This window comes from Hemiscyllium ocellatum, chromosome 4 (genome assembly GCF_020745735.1).
Source record: "Hemiscyllium ocellatum isolate sHemOce1 chromosome 4, sHemOce1.pat.X.cur, whole genome shotgun sequence".
In the NCBI taxonomy this organism is placed as follows: Eukaryota; Metazoa; Chordata; class Chondrichthyes; order Orectolobiformes; family Hemiscylliidae; genus Hemiscyllium; species Hemiscyllium ocellatum.
In genome coordinates, this window is record NC_083404.1 from 30,638,921 (window position 1) to 30,659,576 (window position 20,656).

General features: G+C 41.9%; 1 protein-coding gene across 1 annotated transcript in view; it reads left to right on the forward strand.

Moving 5' to 3' along the window:
• Positions 1-20,656, forward strand: part of sugct (succinyl-CoA:glutarate-CoA transferase) — a 429,896-nt gene that overhangs the window by 134,867 nt on the left and 274,373 nt on the right. The window contains exons 10-11 of the mRNA XM_060824198.1: positions 2,732-2,803; positions 7,729-7,826. Coding sequence (XP_060680181.1) covers positions 2,732-2,803; positions 7,729-7,826 — 170 coding nt within the window. The remainder of the gene's footprint in view (positions 1-2,731; positions 2,804-7,728; positions 7,827-20,656) is intronic.

Below are 20,656 nucleotides of genomic sequence, written 5' to 3' on the forward strand. Positions count from 1 at the left end.
ATCTAGCCCCATTTTCCACCTTTTAGCCCATATCCCTCTAAACCTTTTTTATTCATCTACTCATCCAGATGCCTTTAAATGTTGTAATCATACCAACCTCCTCCAATTCCTCTAACAGCTGATTCCTTACATGCACCACTCTCTGCATGAAAAAATTGGCAACCTTGCATTTGACAAATATTCCTGGTTTATCTGTATGTATGCATTGCTATTTGTCTGCAATCAATGGTATGCTGCACTATGGGACATCAGCCTGAGGTACAAACCCCAGCTCTTGCTTATTTTGACGGGCAGTGTTGACATAATTGCCTACCCTGGAAAACCCATCAAGTACCTGACTTAGGCATTTATGGAGCACTAACAGGGGGTGTTATGGATACATCTTTAGTAACACACAGAAAGAATCTAGCTGCAAAAAAGTTTAGGATATTTATGAATTTAACAGTCACTAATCGTGTACTGCCTGTACAGGACAGGAGGTATTTGCCATCATCTGACCTGACAATTTGAGCACAGGTGTTTCTAGATTACACGGAAATTCAGCAAGTGCCTAGAGACCCTGTAGTGATGCTATGAGCTGCAGCATCCTGCTATATTGCCATCTTGCTATCCAACCTCAGCCCTTTCAAAACAGGCTTCTGGTTCTGCCAAGATGGCTGGACATCCAAGGTTTTATGTAAGGTACGCAAGTTGCCACCTATTCTCGTATTTGAAAATCTTTCCAAATGTAAGTTCGAATTCAAATTATGAATTTAAAAAAAAACTTTTTAGTCAGTGTTCTGTTTCAAAAATGTTTCAATAACTTTAAAAGAAAAAAGAAATCCTAACTTTTGGCAAACTTAGCTGAGGTACACTTGGTGATATTTTTGGGCAAGTGTTTGGAGTTTTGGTGTTTTCATGCCTACCATCTGAAGAGATGTCAGGGAACATAGCACAGAGCTGTTTAAAGATCCGAATTAGTTGGAATTTAGACACAAGCCCTGGATAAGGGTGAAAGACCACCTCAGAGAGCTAGGTTGCAGCTCTGTAGCCCCAGCAGCGCTGGTGGCATTAGTGGCCAGAACTGAGACAGAAAGCACTTTCTAGATTTGACATCCTAAAATCCAAGCCAAGAGTAGAGATCTCATGGTTATGAGGTCTGTGGAGGGAAGAGTGTTTGTACATGTGGAGAGCAACTAGATATGATGAAGTTGTTGAGAAGCATGGGGAAGGAGGAAATGGAGATAGGTAGGGCACACCCATGAGTGGAGACCTTTGGCTGGGGCTTCCCAATGTGGAAGATAGGCCTATAATACTGACAGCCCTGCATCCTACTCAAGGCCCAAGTGGAGTGAGCTATCAGACATGCCCCCTGCCTAGTGAACTCCTCCCACCAGCCTCAAAATTGAGTCAATTTAAGGACCTCAATTGGGGTCAGAATTAGGGTCACCCTAGTCCGTGTTCCAGGGGGTGGCAGGAAGATCACCTTGGGAACTTTACATGTCCCCTCTGCCTGCAAAATCACTGGCAGGAGGTCCATAAAATTCTATCCATTTAGCAATGGACGATTAACTTAGACCTAATTGCTATTGCACAGTCCAGGGCCAGAGGAGATAGAAGTTGACCATGTTTACTATTTTGTTGGTCTCTTCCAGTCTCTCTCAGATCCTGCAAATATGAAGCCTGTTTCACAGAATTCACACAATAATTGTTGAAGCCTGTTTCACAGAATTCACACAATAATTGTTGTTCAAAGGGATATATGACAGTCTTACTCGGGCACAGAGAAAGCTGTCTCAGTCTAGATGCTTCTCTTTTACCCACATTGTAATGACTCCACCATTTCTAGTTTGTTTCTTTGTACTTATCCAGAGATTCGTGCTGATGCCCACTACACTGAGAGCAAAACACATCACTGAATGTGGCAAGAACTATGTATGGTATAGCATTTTTGCAACTTTGAATCTCTGCCAGTGTTGTTTCAGTTTGGTAATTTGAACGAGACTTTTTGGGCAGAGGCTAATGCTAGTGTGCTGTGGAAGAGTTGGCTTTGGCCTTTTGACTTCATGTACATAAAAGTCAAGTCAAAGAATTTCAGCTGGTTTTTATTTCTGGGGTGCTTAGCAACAATGACTTTAATTTCCTTATAGCAGAAGCTTCTTAAAATTAAAACCTTGAGCATTGAGTTGCTCACCTTTAACATTATAACTCAGTATTTCAGTCTTTCAATTTCCATTTGCTCCAATAATTGATATTTCTAGTGTTGACTTATTTGGATTTAAATTGTCAGTCTTTTCTACAGAGTCTGATATATTTTGCTTTGAAACCAAGAAGAGCAAAGTTTTAACAGCAGCATCCACAGTTTGGGGAAAATAAGTATCAGCACTTTTACATGGGTGCTGTCATGCATTTAGCAGTGCTCTGCTCAGGCAAGGATGAGCGCTGCAGAATGAAAAGAGCAGTAAAACTGTCATAAATATTTGATTCTGCAGCTGATTCAGTATCTGACTTGAATCTTCCACATTTGTCTAAACTCGTGCTTGCTCGAATTTTCAGTTTTTAAAATTTGATACAAGTTTAAGATAACCCCAGATCACTCACTATATTTTGCGGGAGAAATTGCCCTGCTTTTATTGGTAGAAATCATTATTTTATTGAATAGGCTTTGTTAGTAAACTTTAGCTGCATCTTGCTTTTAAGTTTCAGCTTCAACTACAAATAAGTATTGACCTTGCTACTTTCTACTTTGTAGGCTTTTAAGACAAAGGATGGCTATCTTGTGGTTGGGACTGGAAATGATCGACAGTTTTCAGTTGTTTGTAAGGTAAGTTCCATTTTCTTTTAACTTGTCTTGCATGATGGGAATAAGTTATAATAAGATCATTTCTGTTTGTGTTCTCTGTGTAAGGTTGCAGTTGTCAGAAATTGTTCACTATGCCATTGTTAACCAGGGTAGTCTTTGCTTATGTGAAAGTTTGTTGTCTCAAGTTGCAGAAACCCATCCAAAGCTGCATGAATATTGCAACTGTGTCAGCAAGAGGCAATTTCTCTTTACGCTGACAGCTCACTGAACCAAAAAGAACCCCTATAGAACTCGGTCTATCCAAACTGGACTTAATTATGCTGTTCCGAATATACACAACGGTCCTAATAAACAAACCCCTTAAACACATTAAAAATGAAACAAAGGCTTACAGGTTGAAGTTAGAAGGGCAGAAGGAGACAAAGTTTAGCAGCCTGTTTCCACACAGTCCATTGCTGCACTCCCTAACTAGTCCTGGACTGAACTGCTTAACTTAACTTCAGTTTCCAGGACTGGCCACTCCCCTTTCATTATACAGGTCACTTCTAAATATAAAAGCTTTGGTCTAAAGTCTCATCTGTTTATCTATGAGCAAAAAGGCCTCTCTATACCCTTTTAAGAAACCCAGCTATTTCAGAGCCCGGAGTGTTTTATGTCCCCTCTGAAAAAAAATTAAGGACACTGTATCCTTGAGAAAAGGAGCAGCTTTTAGCAAAAAAGGACCAGCTTTGTGACAACAGCCTCAGAAATACATCCCTGCTTTTATTTTCAAGTCCTCTCGAATTAAATGCTATCATTACATTTGCCTTCCTAACTACTAACTCAACCTGCAAGTTTATCTTGGGAGAATCCTGGACTAGAACTCCCAAATCTCTTTGCACTTCTGGTTTCTGAATTTTCTCCCCATTTAGTGAACAGTCCATGTTTCTATTCTTCCTACCAAGGTGCATGACCTCACACTTCCTTATGTTGTACTCCATCTGCCACTTCTTTGCCCAGTCTCCTAACCTGTCCAAGTCCTTCTGCAGCCTCCCCGTCTCCTCAATGCTACCTGTCTGGCTATCTACCTTTGTGTTATTTGCAAACTTAGCCAGAATGCCCTCAGTTCCTTCATATAGATCATTAATTTATAAAGTGAAAAGTTGTGATCCCAACACTGAGCTTTGCAGAACACCATTTGTCACCAGCTGCCACCTTGAGAATGACCTTTTTATCTCCACTCTCTGTTTCTGCCTGACAGCCAATCTTCTATCCATGCTAGCACCTTGCCTCTAACACCATGGACCTTTATCTTATTCATCATCCTCCTGTGCGGCACCTTGTCAGAGGCCTTCTTGAAGTTCAGGTAGATAACATCCATTGGTTCTCCTTGATCTAATCTGCTCATTACTTCCTCAAAGAATTCTAGCAGATTTGTCAAGCATGACCTCCCCTTGATGAAACCATGCCCTATTTCCCCATGCACTTCCAAGTATTCAGAAATCTCATCTGTGACTATGGATTCCAGGATCTTACCCATAACCGGGATTAGGCTGATTGGTCTGTAATTTTCTTCCTTCTGCCAAACTCCTTTTTTTTAAGTAGGAGTGCTCTATTAGCAATTTTTCAGTCCTCTGGGACCTTCCCTGATTCTAGTGATTCCTGAAAGATCACCACTAATGCCTCCATTACCTCGTCAGCTATCTCTCTTAGAACTCTAGGGTGTATTTCATCTGGTCCAGGTGATTTATCCACCTTCAGACAATTCAGTTTTTCCTTCTCCTTGGTGATGGCCACCATACACAGCTCTGCTCCCTTACTCCCTTGAATTTCTGGGAACTTACTCATATCTTCCACTGTGAAGACTGACGCCAAGTAATTATTCAGCTCCTCAGCCATTTCTTTGTTCCCCACTATTATCTCTCCTGCGCCATTTTCCAGTGGCCCAATGCCCACTTTTGCTTCTGTTCTGCCTTTTACATATCTAAAGAAACTTTACAGTCTTCCTTTATGTTGCTGGCTAATTCACCCACCTATTTAATCTTCTCCCTCCTTATTTATTTTTTGTTGCCCTCTTTTGGTCTTTGTCAGCTTCCCAATCCTCTGGCTTCCCACTGTTTTTGGCTACTTACATGCTGTCCCCGACTTCCCTAGTCAGCTATGTTTGCCTCATCCTCCCTGTACTGTGCTGCTTTTTCTTTGGGGTGAATCTCTGCTGTGCCTACTGAATTACTCCCAGAAATTCCTTCCATTGCTGTTCCACTGTCTTTCCTGCTGGGTTCCTCTCCCAGTCAATTCTACCCAGTTCCTCTCTCATGCCTCAGATTATATCTTCTCTTGCTCAAATTGCAAAGTAAATTTGATCATGTTATAATCACTGCCTAAGAGTTCCTTCACCTTAATCTCCTGTATCAAGTCTGCATCATTGCACAACACTAAATCCAGTATTGCTTGTTCTCTCGTGGGGTCCATCTCAAGATACTCCAAAAAGCCATCCTGTAAACATTCCACAAGTTCCTTTTCTTGCAAACCACTGCAAATGTGATTTTCCCAGTCCACCTGTATCTTGAAATTTCCCCATGATCACTGTAACTTTGCTTTTCCTCCACATCTTTTCTATCTCCTGGCATATCTTGCGCCCCAGCTCCCAACTACTGTTTGTAGGCCTATACATGACTCCAACTATGATTTTTTAAAATCTTTGCAGTTGCTCAATTCTACCCACATAGATTCTGCAACATCTGATCCTACTTTGTTTCTTACTGATGATTTGATTTCATTTCTTACTAATAGGACAACCCCACTTGCCTATTTTTTCAATAGGATGTATATCCTTGAATATTCAGCTCCCAATCCTGATTCCCTAACAGCCATGTCTCCATGATGCCCACCACGTCATACATGCCAATTTCAATCTGCGTCACAGGTTCTGAACATATCTGAACATGCGTTCAGATATTGCTCTTGTATTAACTGTCCCTCTTTTCCTTGTCATTCGTTTGTTCAGTGTATTTCAAGCTTGATTGCTAACCCTTTCCAGATATTCTCTCCTATTTGTGTCTGTGCAGGAGATTTTAATAGGCTCTTCTGAGTTCTGCACTCTTACTACCTCTTTTTATTTGGGTCTTCTAATTTCTTCTATGACTGATGACACCCCCGACCCCCCACCCCACCCAATTGGCACCTTTTATTTTAAGCCCTGTCTACAGCCTTAGTTATGTGACTCACTAAGACTGTGGTCCCAGCAGGTGAAGATCGTCCCATTGGAACAGATCCCTTCTTCCCCAGTACTGGTACCAATGACCCATGAATTCGAACCCATTTCTCCCACACCAATCTTTGAGCCACAGATTTACCTGCTTAATCTTTTTGACCCTGTGCCAGTTAGCTCATGGCTCAGGTACCTTTTTGGTTCTGCTTTTTAATTTTGCTCTTAACTGTTCATATTCCCTTAGCAGAACCTCTGCCCTAGTTTTATCTATGTCGCTGGTACCCACGTGAACCATGACCACCGGATCTTTACCGTCCCACTCCTAGTTCCTTTGCAGCCCAGATGAGATATCAAGAGGCATATGTCAACCAACCCCAATTTATGGGAGCTGCTCACAGCTTAGTGACACTAAGGTAGATAAGTTAAAAACAGCACAAGCAAGTTTAACATCAACCAAGCACAAATTCACTTTGAACCATAATTTCCGTACTTGACCATAATGAAAAATAGAAGAAAATGAGGACTGCAGATGCTGGAGATCAGAACTGAAAAATGTGTTGCTGGAAAAGCACAGCAGGTCAGGCAGCATCAAAGGAGCAGGAGAATCAACGTTTCAGGCATAAACCCTTCTTCAAGGATCCCCTACTAAAGTACTACAGGTGATTCGTCTGTTATATTGGAAAAAATGTGTAATTTAGGTAAATTTTAAGTCATCTGCACTTTATTGAATGAACCACCTTTTTGTCCATTGGGATTGGTGAAAGCACCCAGACAGCCAGGACAGCACTTTCTGTTACTCAAAGCAGTCTCTCTGCTACCCTATATTATAGTCCTGTAGGTTGGTGGAACTCCTCATATTTCCTTTCACCTTTTCATGAGCAAAGTGGTGAAAGGAGTCCCTGAGAAGTGAATCTGGCACATGATTAATGTTATTGACATCACTGATTCTGTCTTGAAAATATCTGGCTATTTAGAAATTCAGGTATATTATCACCATCATTGAACCAGTTCTTAGATTGATGCCGGAACTTCTCTGTCTCTTCGATGAGAAATCTTGATCAAAAAGCCATGTCTTCTGTCTAGCAAGTAGAAAGTTCTTCCTCGGTTTAAAGTACCAGTTTCTAGACTAAGGCCAATTAAAGTTCGATAGCCTCTTGTTTAATAAGATCCACCACAATCACTCTTTAGACACTTTTTTTCCTTTGCCAAATCTGTCCATGGATAAAGAATTTGGATGGGAATTATCTTTCTCAGATACTTGGCTGCTGCAATTTGCAAAAGGTTCATTGCCAGCAATGCTGTGATTGGAAACCAAGGACAGAAAGAATACAGAAAAACTAAAGTGAATCCACAAGTAATGTGAGGGTAAAACGTAGGGTGCATGGAACTTGGTGGAATACAGGGTGTGTTAAGGAGTGAAACTTTGAATGGGTTGGAGTTGTCGAGAACCACAGAGATGTGTTTCAGTAAAAACAAAGTTATTCCAAAGACACTCAAAACATTTGATTGTGTTTTATTGAAGCAGCTTCATGGAAAGAGGGAGAATGTGGGGTTCCCACTGGCTCTTCAGCCTACGCTTTAAATCTCTGTCACCTCATTAAATACCTCTCTGGCTTTCTGTTCTATGTGATGCACAAATTGTGCATATGTACTCTTTAGTTTGTAGTATAATCACAAAATGTAGCTGTTGCATTTAGTTGAGATTGCACAGAATTTCATCCACCTTTATCAATTAACTATTTTCATTGTTCATTAGATTTTGACCTTACCTGCACTCAGTCAAGATCCCAGATTCAAGACAAACCAGCTCCGTGTTCAGAACAGAAAAGAGCTTATTGATATTCTATGTGCAAGGTTAGTGGTTAGTAATGGACATTGACTATGAGTTATGATACATATTTTAGCGAAGTAACTGCCCTATTATTATGGAAGGCTCTGCAGTGTTAAAAGCTTAATGCGGGAACATTTGAGTACAAGACATTATTCATATTTTTTTTCAAATACCTTGGGACATTTTATGAAATGGTACACAAATAGAGGCTGTGATGTGTAAATATTTTTCTTTGCTCTGACTGCTTAGTTAATTGCTGCAGGCCTTGCCCCATGCACTATTAAAACAGTTGTGCTGTCGATTGTCAGTGAGGCTTTGTACCAAACAGAAGAGCAACAACCTCATTGAACTACAAATTTCTTTCCCATTTAGAGTCGTAGAGATGTACAGTATGGAAACAGACCCTTCGGTCCAACCCGTCCGTGCTGACCAGATATCCCAACCCAATCTAGTCCCATCTACCAGCACCCTCCAAACTTCTCCTATTCATATACCCATCCAAATGCATCTTAAATGTTGCAATTGTCCCAGCCTCCTCCACATCCTCTGGCAGCTCATTCCATACACGTACCACTCTCTGCATGAATAAGTTGCCCCTTAGGTCTCTTTTATATCTTTCCCCTCTCACCCTAAACCTATGCTCTCTAGTTCTGGACTCCTGACCCAGGGAAAATACTTTGCCTAATTATCCTATCCATGTCCCTCATAATTTTGTAAACCTCTATAAGGCACTCCTCAGCCTCTGACGCTTCAGGGAAAACAGCCCTAGCCTATTCAGCCTCTCCCTGTAGCTCAAATCCTCCAACCCTGGCAACATCCTTGTAAATCTTTTCTGAACCTTTTCAAGTTTCACAACATCTCTCCGATAGGAAGGAGACCAGAACTGCACGCAATGTTCCAACAGTGGCCTAACCAATGTCCTGTACAGCCGCAACATGACCTCCCAACTCCTGTACTCAATACTCTGACCAATAAAGGAAAGAATACCAAACGCCTTCTTCACTATCCTATCTACCTGCGACTCCATGCTCAAGGAGCTATGAACCTGCACTCCAAGGTCTCTTTGTTCTGCAACACTCCCTAGGACCTTACCATTAAGTGTATAAATCCTGCTAAGATTTGCTTTTCCAAAATGCAGCACCTTGCATTTATCTGAATTAAACTCCATCTGCCTTTTCTCGGCCCATTGGCCCATCTGGTCCAGATCCTGTTATAATCTGAGGTAACCCTCTTCGCTGTCCACTACACCTCCAATTTTGGTGTCATCTGCAAACTTATTAACTGTACCTCTTATGCTCGCATCCAATTCATTTATGTAAATGACAAAATGTAGAGGACCCAGCACCAATCCTTGCGGCACTCCACTGGTCACAGGTCTCCAGTCTGAAAAACAACCCTCCATCACCACCTCTGTCTTCTACCATTGAGCCAGTTCTGTATCTAAGTGGCTAGTTCTCCCTGTATTCCATGAGATCTAACCTTGCTAATCAGTCTCCCGTGGGGAACCTTGTCGAACGCCTTACTGAAGTCCATATAGATCACATCTACTGCTGTGCCCTCAACAATCATCTTTGTTACTTCTTCAAAAAAGTTTGTGAAACATGATTTCCCACGCACAAAGCCATGTTGACTATACCTAATCAGTCCTTGCCTTTCCAAATACATGTACATCCTGTCCCTCAGGATCCCCTCCAACAACTTGCCCACCACTGAGGTCAGGCTCACCGGTCTATAGTTCCCTGGCTTGTCTTTACCGCCCTTCTTAAACAGTGGCACCACATTTACCAACCTCCAGTCTTCTGGCATCTCACCTGTGACTATCGATGATACAAATATCTCAGCAAGAGGCCCAGCAATCACTTCTGTAGCTTCCCACAGAGTTCTCGGGTACACCTAATCAAGTCCTGGGGATTTATCCACCTTTAACCGTGTCAAGACATCCAGCACTTCCTCCTCTGTAATCTGGACATTTTGAAAGATGTCACAATCTATATCCCAACAGTCTATATCTTCCATATCCTCTTCCACAGTAAATACTAATGCAAAATATTCATTTAGTATCTCCCCATTTTCTGTGGCTCCACACAAAGGCCGCCTTGTTGATCTTTGAGGGGCCCTAATCTCTCCCTAGTTATCCTTTTGTCCTTAATATATTTGTAAAAACCATTTGGATTCTCCTTAATTCTATTTGCCAAAGCCATCTCATGTCCCCTTTTTGTCCTCCTGATTTCCCTCTTAAGTATACTCCTATTTTCTTAATACTCTTCTAAGGATTCACTCGATCTATCCTGTCTATACCTGACATATGCTTCATTCTTTTTCTTAACCAAACCCTCAATTTCTTTAGTCATCTAGCATTCCCTATACCCACCAGCCTTCCCTTTCACCCTAACAGGAATATACTTTCTCTGAATTCTTGTTATCTCATTTCTGAAGGCTTCCCATTTTCCAGCTGTCCCTTTACCTGCGAACATCTGTCTCCAATCAGCTTTCGAAAGCTCTTGCCTAATACCGTTAAAATTGGCCTTTCTCCAATTTAGAACTTAATCTTTTAGATCTGGTCTATCCTTTTATCACTATTTTAAAACAAATAGAATTATGGTCGCTGGCCCCAAAGTGCTCCCCCACTGACACCTTAGTGTACTGCCCTGCCTTATTTTCCAAGAGTAGGTCACGTTTTGCACCTTCTCTAGTAGGTACATCCACATACTGAATCAGAAAATTGTCTTGTACACACTTAAGAAGTTCCTCTCTATCGAAACCTTTAGCACTATGGCAATCCCAGTCGATGTTTGGAAAGTTAAAATCCCCTACCATAACAACCCTATTATTCTTACAGATAGCTGAGATCTCCTTAGAAGTTTGTTTCTCAATTTCCCTCTGACTATTGGGGGGGGGGGGGGGGGGGTCTATAATACAATCCCAATAAGGTGATCATCCCTTTCTTATTTCTCAGTTCCACCCAATTAACTTCCCTGGATGTATTTCCAGGAATATCCTCCCTCAGCACAGCTGTAATGCGATCCCTTGTCAAACAAAATGGTGGGACATTTAGGCACAGTGTGACCACAAGATGAAAGTATGGAGAGGTGGAACCTCCACCCAGAGCCATTCCATTATTTTATTGATGTGACTGATATAATTGAACTCTCAGCAGTCTGCTTTGGTGCCCCAGTGCTGGTTTTACCTTGATGTTCAGGAAAAAGGAACAGCGAACATATAAGTGGGCTGAAAAGATAAGTAGATTGTTGCTTTTAATATTTTCTTTATGGGCCTGATGGACTGCAATTACGTCTCTAGGTTCCACAAGGAAACCTTGGAGCCCTAGGCTTCCTTCTTTGACAGTGATCACCTATCCTGCTTCACCATTTACTTATGGATTACTGATCATTGGCCCTTTCTCCTTTTGCCCAGCTTGCAATGATTGCAGTTCAGGTAGGAGATGGGGCCAGGTCTGTTTAAATGCATTGTGTATTTGTGAAAATACGGTGGTCTGGCACTTTGAGTCTGATCACATGATATGATGATGACGTCCTTGACGAGTTTGAGCAGGAAACAGCTTTGTGCAACCTTACTGCCTTAGAGTGAAAACCTCCATAATAAAGATCCTGCAGTTTAATACTTTGTCCTTCTGGAACATCTTGGAACTTAACACAAATGAAAACTAACAATGATGATAAAAACTGTTTCAAGATCCACCTGGTCAGTTCAAGAAAGTGAATTCACCTGGGGGGGAGGTAAACATTTCAGAAGAACCCTGCAGAGATGAATGGTGCAGAAAAAGCCCGCCACATGCTCCACCCTGAAGGATCACTGAGTAACGAGAAGTATGAACTCAGATAAAACAGGCAGCTCCAGGAATTCCTTGTTTTTAAATCGAGAAGAAGTAAGGTGGTGCTAATGTTTGCTAAATGTTGTGCTATGCAGTCCCTTTCCATTTAAAGACAGCAACTGTTGGCACTGCATAATCATTTGATTAAAATACAGAGAGCTGGAACTCCAACCCAGGAAGATTCCTTTACTTTGTTCAACTGACATAATTAAAGCAGACATAGTTGGCCTCCATTCCTATGTGTTATGGGGCAATCCTTTTAACTTATGCAGAGTTTGGTAAAGCCAGAGAAGCAGGCTTCCAAAACATGTGAAAAAGAAATAAAATTAGATTCCCTACTGTGTGGAAACAGGCCCTTTGGCCCAACAAGTCCACACCGATCCTCAGAGTAACCCACCCAGACCCATTCCTCAATCCTATATTTGCCCCTGACCAATGCACCTAACGTACGCCTCCCTCTGGGCAATTTAGCATGGCCAATTGACCTAATCTGCACATCTTTGGACTGTGGACGGAAACCAGAGCACCTGGAGGAAACCCACGCAGACATGGGGACAATGTGTAAACTCCAGACAGACAGCCATGCTGCTGAAACATTTTTTTAACAAAAACTATTGCCAATTGCTGAAATGTTCAGATTACACAAATACATTCAACATGATAGTGAATCTATCTCCCAGCTTGTATCAATTTTAAAGAAATATAGAAACATAGAAAATAGGTGCAAGGGCAGGCCATTCAGCCCTTTGAGCCTGTACCACCATTCAATATGATCATGGCTGATCATGCCATCTCAGTATCCCATTCCTGCCCTCTCCGCATACCCTTTTATCCTTTAGCCGCAAGGGCCACATCTAGCTCTCTCTTGAGTAAATCTAAAGCATTGGCCCCAATAGCTTCCAGTGGGAGAGAATTCTACAGGTTCGCAATTCTGATTGAAGGAATTCTTCCTCATCTCAATCCTGAATGGCTTACCCTTTACTCTTAGACTGCGACCCCTTGTTCTGGACGACCCCAGTATTGGGAACATTCTTCCTGTCTAGTCCCATCAGGAGTTGAAATGTTTCTATCAGATCCCTTTCATTCTTTTTAATTCCAGCGAATACAAGCCTAGTCGAGCCAGTCTTTCCTCAAATGTCGGTCCTGCCATCCCAGGAATCAGTCTGATGAACCTTTGCTAGATTCCCTGAATATCAAGAATGTTCTTCCTCAGCCTAGGAGACCAAAACTGCAAGGTATGGCCTTACCAAGACCCTGTATAACTGCAGCAAGACATCCTTACTGTAATGCTTTCCTTCATAGTGAGAAGATTCGAGGATGTCATTGGCTTTCCTCACCGCCTGCTGCACTGGCATGCCAACTTATGGTGACTGTGCCACTATGACACCCAGGTCTCATCGCATTTCACCTTTTCCTAAACTGCCACCATTCAATAATAATCTGCCTTTCTGTTTTTGTGACCGAAGTGGATAACCTCACAGTTATTCACATTATACTGCATTTGCCAAGTATTTGCCTACTCAGCCAGTCTGTCTAAGTCATCCTGCAGCCTCTTATCATCCTCCTCACATCACACACTGACACCAAGCTTAGAGTCATCTGAAAATTTGGAGATTTTACATTCAACTCCTTTGTTGTCCAAATTGTTAATATATGTTATGTACATCTGGGGTCCCAGCATTGAAACCCTGCGGTACCCCACTTATCAATGTTCGCCACTGTGAAATAGGTCCATTGCTTCCAAATCTCTGCTTCGTGTCTATCAAACACTTCTCTATCCATGTCAATGGATGCCACGTGCTTTATTAATTCCTTCCTGATCTCTTATGTGGAATCTTGTTAAAAGCCTTTGGAAGTTGAGATACACAACATCTACTGATTCACCATTGTCTACTCTATTGTTCGCATCCTTAAAAAATTGTAAAAGATTTGTCAAGATGATTTCCCTTCAGTTATTAAATCCTTAATGATTTGACTCCGACATTTCCTTACCACTGATATCTGGCTAACCGTCCTATAATTCCCTGTTTTCTCTTTCTCCTTTTTTAAAGAGTGGAGTTAGCTATCCTCCAATCCATTGGAACTTTTCCAGAGTCTACAGAATGCTGAAAAATGATCACCAAGACATCTGCTTTCTCTAGGGCCACTTCCTTGAGTAATCTGGGATGCAGAGCATCAGGCCCTGGGGACTTAACGGGTTTTAATCCCATCAACTTCCCCAATATAATTTTCTGACTAATAAAGTTAAAAATCACACAACACCAGGTTATAGTCCAACAGGTTTAATTGGAAACACTAGCTTCCACAAGTGCTCCACAACCACCCGATGAAGGAGCAGCGCTCCAAAAGCTAGTGCTTCCAATTAAACCTGTTAGACTATAATCTGGTGTTGTGTGATTTTTAACTTTGTACACCCCAGTCCAACACCGGCATCTCCAAATCCTGACTAAAAAGGATTTCTTTCAGTTCCTCCTTCATTCTTGACCCTCTATCCACTAGCATTTCCTGAAGATTACTTGGGTCTCTCCTTGGTAAACTGGTCTACCACCTCTTTGTTGTCCATTATGAATTCACCTGATTCTAACTGCAAGGGACCTACATTTGTCGTCTTCAGTCTTTTTCTCTTCACATATCTATAGACACTTTTGCAGTCAGTTTTATGTTTTGTACAAGCTTACTTGCATATTCTATTTTCCCTTTATCCTCCTCTGAAGAATTTTAAATTTCACCCAGTTTTTGGGTTTATTGCTTTTTACTGGCCAATTTATATGCCTCATTTTTGGCTTTAACACTGCTCTGATTTCCCTTTTTGGCCCTGGTTGAGCTCGTTCCCTGTTTTATTCTTATGGCTGACAGGGACGTACAGTTGTTGAAGTTTATTTACATGTTCTTTGCTACTGTCAACCCCTCCAGTATCCTTGGCCAGTTTATCCTAGCCAATGCACGCCTCAAACCATTAAAGTTAGTTTCCTTTTAAGTTCAGGACCCTAGTTTCAGATTGAATGGTGTCACTCTCCACTTTAATGAAGAATTCTACCATATTATGGTCACTCTTCCCCAAAGGATCTACCCAGTCTGGGATGGCTTGCTTTCTAGTTGGTTCCTCAACATATTGGTCAAGGAAACAATCCCTCATGCATTTCAAGAAATGCACCTCCATTGCATTGATACCAGTTTGGTTAGTCCAATCAATATATAGATTGAAGTCACCCATAATAACTGCTGTACCCTTACTGTATGCATCTCTAATTTCCTGTTTGATGCTGTCCCCGACATCACAACTACTGTTTGGTGGTCTGTACATAACTCTCACTAATATGGTTTTCCCTTTGGTATTCCACAACACTACCCATGCTGATTCCACATCATCCATTCTAATATCCTCCCTGACTATTGTGTTAATTTCTTCCTTAACCAGCAACACCACCCCCTCCCTTTTCTGAAAATTGAATAACCCCAGATGTTGAATTCGCATCTTTGGTCACCCTGAAGCTAGGTCTCTGTGATTCCAGTTACACCATGTCCATTAATAACTGTTTGTGCAGTTAATTCATCAACCTTATTATAATAAATGCTCCTTGCATTGAGACACAGAGCCTTCAGGCTCTTTTTTGTTTGACATTTATTGCCCTTTTACAGTCATTATGAAATGGGCCCCTTTTTGATTTTCGTCTTTGATTTCTCTGCTTTCCACCTTCATTTTTCCCTTTGCTGTCGTTTGTTTTTGTCCCCACTTTACTGCCCTCCAACTTCCTGTATTGGTGCCCATACTCCTGCACTAACAAACTTTCCCCCAGGACATTGGTTGCCAGGTTGTAGTGCTGCCCAGGTGCAGGCCGTCTGGTTCATACTGGTCCCACCTCCCCCAGAACCGGTTCCAATGTCCCAGGAATTTGAATCCCTCCCTCTTGCACCATCCTTCAAGCCAGGTATTCATCTTAACCGTCCTATTCCTACTCTGGCTAGCATGCAGTACTGGTAGCAATCCCGTGTTTACTATCTTTGAGGTCCTACTTTTTAGATTAACTCCTTATTCTCTAAATTCAGCTTGTAGAACCTCATTCCATTTTTTATTTAACATGTATTGTTGGTGCCTGCTTGCAACACGACAGCTGGCTGCTCCTTTCCCTCTGCCAACAGACCCAAGAATATCCGCTCTGAGACATCCTTGACAAGGAAGGCAACGTACCATCCTGGACTCTCATTTGTGGCCGCAGAAACACCCATCAATTCCCCCTACAATTGAATATCCTATCACTATAGCTCAGCCACTCTTTTTCTTTGGCAGACATGGGTACTGCCGATGCTGGAGGTTAGAGTCAAGATTAGAATGGTGCTGGAAAAGCACAGCAGGTCAGGCGGCATCTGAGGAACAGGAAAATCAAGGTTTCAGGAAACATTCATCAGGAAATTTTTGCACGAAACATCGATTTTTCTGCTCCTTGGACACACTTTTTCCTGCCCTCTTGCGCAGCAGAGCTAGCCACTGTGCCATGAACCTAGCTGCTGCCGTCTTCCTCTGGTGAGCCATCTCCCCCAAAATTATCCAAAACAGTGTACCTATTTTGGAGGGAGACGACTGCAGGGACCCCTGCACTAACTTCCTACTCTTCCTTTGTCTGTTCGTCACCCATTTCCTTTCTTCCTCAGTAATTTTTATCTGTGGTGTGAGACCAACTTACTGAATGTGCTGTCTCCGATTCCCTCAGCCTCACGGATGGTCCAAAGTGAATCCAGCTGCAGCTCCAGAGCTTTCAAGCAGTCAGAGAACTGGATACACTTTTTACACATGAAGGAGTCAGGGACATCGGAACGGTCCCTGAATTCCCACATCGCACAGGAGGAGGATGACATGGGTCTGGGATCTCCTACCATGACTTAACCCTTAAGTTTAACAACAGTAGCAAAGCAGAAGAGAAAATAGAGAAGAAAACTACCCACCAGTCACTCATTCACCTGCTGCCTGTGACTCCACAGTTAAACTTTCTTCAACTTCTCCTTTACCCTTGTGTCTTCAGCAGCTGCAGTAGTTTGCTCCTGCTCCAACTGTCTTACCTCTATGCTGATTGCCCTCCTCACCCAAGCCTAATATTCATTTAAGTCTACACTTAAACCTCCAGCAGCATTTTAAGTGCCCTTCTCAAAATGGCCACTCCACTATACCTTGCCGCGTTTATACTCGCTCCTGGTCAGTGACTGAGATAACTCTTCCCTAAATCCTCCTCAGCAGCGCCCTCTGTTAGCAGTTAACAGAATTCAGTGAATTTGGAGACTTCTTAAATAATCCTATCAGAGACAGGCTGATAAATGGTTTAAAATATGAAGGAATCTAGAAGAGATAACTGACAGAAATCTATCTAGATTTAAAAAAAAGATAGAAAATAGCATTGTCCATGGAACTAACTGTCAAGGAAGCTCAACAGGTAAGCTTGAGTATGAGAGTTCACAAATGGCAACTGAGTGGCAAGCACCAACACATACTCAAAATTATCATTGCTGGTATAAAGAAGTTGTCTGCAGAATTTGGAGTTAAATGCATTCACATTGAACAGATGTGTTTAAGGAAGAAACATGAACAAAAAAGAACAAAAGTACAGAAATTGATGGATAGGAAGAAAATCTGCACAATACAAAAGGGGCTGAAGAGGAGCAGTTATTAAACATACTGATCATTGCTGCCAACACCAACCAATACTGGGTCACTCTCTTACTGCATAGCAAACCATTCAGATTGCAAGTGGACAACAGAAAAGCGCATCCATTGATAAAGTGTGTAGCACTGCAGCTCTCAAAGTTGTTCAAAGCCCATACGCAGGTAAAATGGTGCTTTTAAGGGGTTGTATGAATGTAAATGTTTACTAATATGAAAAATTGCTTGAAAATTGTTCTTTACATATTGATAAAGGAATTTTCCAGCTTTATTGGGAAGAGCGTGGAAGGAGAAAACCAAACGTAACTGGGCTGAAGTAAATGGTGTGTCAGATTCTGAGACTGATCCATCACAAATTCTAAAGAAACATGCCAATGTTTTCAGTGGGGATTTAGGAATCGTTGCAAACATCTCTGTCAAATTGAAAATCAAGGATGAGAATCGAGTAAAATATTGCAAGGTTCATTGAGTGTCTTGTGCAATGAAACGAAAGGTCAAGGCAGAATTAAAGAGGCTAGTCAAAATGATGGCCCTTGAACCTGGAAATGTGTGTGTTTGGGCCACACTTGTAGTACCAGTGATGTAAAAAAGATTGATTGGTATGCAACTATGATGATTTTAAAGTCACAATAATCTGATACCATGTGCTGCTGGACTAGCTCAGGATCAGCTTTTCAGTACACATTTTTAGTAAAATTGAACGTAGTCAAGCCTCTCTCCAGAAGATTGCAGATTCCAAGTCTCAAATATTTCACCATTGTAACATGTAGAAGACTATTCAAATACAAAAACTTCCATTAGAATCATATCTGCATCTATGGTATTTGAACATGCCAGTGCATCAGATTTTGAGTGTATTCGAAGGAGTCCAGTGTTATCTGGATGATATTTTAGTCATAGGAAAAACGACAAAGGGAATCTCCACAATTTCAATGCTGCTATACAGAGTCTTGAAGATTATGACCCAAGAGTGAATAAAGACAAATATGAATTTTTAAATCTTCCATCAAATATTTAGGGTATGTCACTGATGCTAAGGGGACATTTCAAAATAAAAGCTAGGGACTCGACAAGATGGTGGCGATTCTGTAGAACTGTTGCTCTGCCTAACAGTCAAGGCATATTGGTGTTTTTTGCCATCCCTGGCCAACTTATGTGGAACAATTATGAGTTTAAAACCTTATAGAACACATACTTGTTAATATTTAGGAGGGGGAAGGATGCCAAAGGGAAAAGGAGCAAGCAAACAGCAGCAGGGAGGACACTCCCCTACAGCACCTAGCATGCCAGAGACCACAGGAGCAGCAGCCTCTCCTGAACCTCCCGAGGACATGGCAGACTTCAAGGAATTGGCTGCGACGATGGAGAGACTTACCTTGAAGGTTGCAATTGAGGAGATCTGTGGGGGAATTCATGCTCAAGTCCAACCCATCGCATCCATGCTGCAGAAGCATGAGCAGGAGATCCAGGGCCTCGGGGAGCATCTGAAGGGTCGAACCAAGGCCTCTGAAGCAGTGATGGAGTCCTCATGCAGTCAGATCCAGGTGCTGGAGCAAAGGTTGCAGGCCCTGTGAGGTCATATCGACCTCAAAAATGGAGGTCAGAGGATAAATCTTCGAATTGTTGGGCTCGAGGAAGGTGAGCAACCAGTCAGCTTCTTTGAAAGTTGGCTGCTGAAGTTTTTGGGCGTTCAGATCAAGTCTAGCAGGCTGCAGATTGAAACAGCTTATCAGGTTACAGTGCACAGGTCAGGGCCAGTGCAGTGCCCCTACCCGGTCCTAGTGCACTTCTACTCATCTGGGCACAAGCAAAAAGTAGTAGATGCCTCTAGATTGCTGGGAAAAGATCAGCAGGCGCTGCTATACAAGAGGTCAAAAATCATGTTTTTCCAGGATTTCTCTGCAGCTGTAATTTGAAAGAGGAAGTCCTTCAATGAAGTTAAAGAGGCTGATGAACCTGGGAACCAGAACTCCGTGAGGTACCCCACAGTGCTCCGTTTCAGCCATGAGGACTCGGTTTATACATTTGACCCGGCGGATAAAGCTAAAATCTTTGTAGACACTTTAAAATAGATGGATTGGCCTGAAGAATGCGGTTAATGTTCGTCCTCTTTTCATTGTTTCCCCATATTTTCCTTTCATTTTATTTCTTTCTTTCTCCCTAATAATTTCTTTTTTGGGAAAAAAACTTGGAATATGTTGTTCCTTTTTTTATACCTGGATTTTATAATGGGAAATTTTGTGGATATTCTTTGTTGTCTCCCCTTTTTTCTGTTTGCTATCTTTCTCTTTTAGTCACAAGTAGGGGTGACATGAAGCCAGGGGTGGATGGAGTGTTCATCCTTACTTTGTCTTTTTTCTGTTGATTTAAGGATCATCTCCTTATTTTTTTCTCGCCTAAGGCTGGTGCACAGTCTGAGTTTGAAGGAGCTGTGAAGGAGGGAATGGGTAGCATGAGTGCCCCTATGGGCAGGGGGAAGAGTCTTCTGTTCAGGGTTTTATAGTTGGTTTTCTTTGTAGTTTTTGGTAGTAATATTGTTTGTAGTTATGATAGAGTAGCTTTTGTACATATAATTCTTTGAGTCTCTATTTACTTGTGCTTGGCGCTTTGTAAGCAGGGTTTTCCCACCCAGGGGTTCAAGGGTCTCTGAAAGAAGATATGGCTAAGTGTCTTATTAAATGGTGCATCTGGAACATCAAGGGAAGTCATACACCTATTAAAAGGACAATGTGCTTTCTAGCCTTAAGAGGGAAAAGGTTGATATGGCTTTGTTGCAGGAAACCCATCTTGATGATGGGGAACACCTGAAGCTACAACAGGGGGGTTATGTCTGGGTATTATTTTCATCCTTTACTACTAAAATTAGGGGAGTGGCATATTTATCCAGAAAAATCTTCCGTTCACATTATTAGAGCAGGTGAAAGATGAGCAGGGACGGTTTGTGATACTTAAAGCCCCGGTACATTGGGAGGAATATGGCATTTTAAATGTCTACTGTCCACCGGCAAATCCCCTCAAATTTTTGATTCATGCTTTCTCTAAGCTGAATGCCCTTGGAACATGGCACATTATATTATAGAGGAGATTTTAATGGTCTTTTGGATCCAACAGTGGACAGGATGCCTAGTGGGTCCCCAATTATTTCTTCGCAGGCCAAGCAGGTGGCTGACTTATGCGAGGAGTTGGGGCTGGTGAGCATTTGGAGATGTCTTCATCATACCGGCAGAGACATCACCTTTTTTTCAAATCCACATAAATGTCACACAAGGATTGTGGCTCCCTCAGCCCTTTTGGATTCAATTATGGGTTGTAAAATAGGGAATTGATCATGAGGCGGTATATTTGGAGGTTAAGGCCAAGAGTGAGGGGCT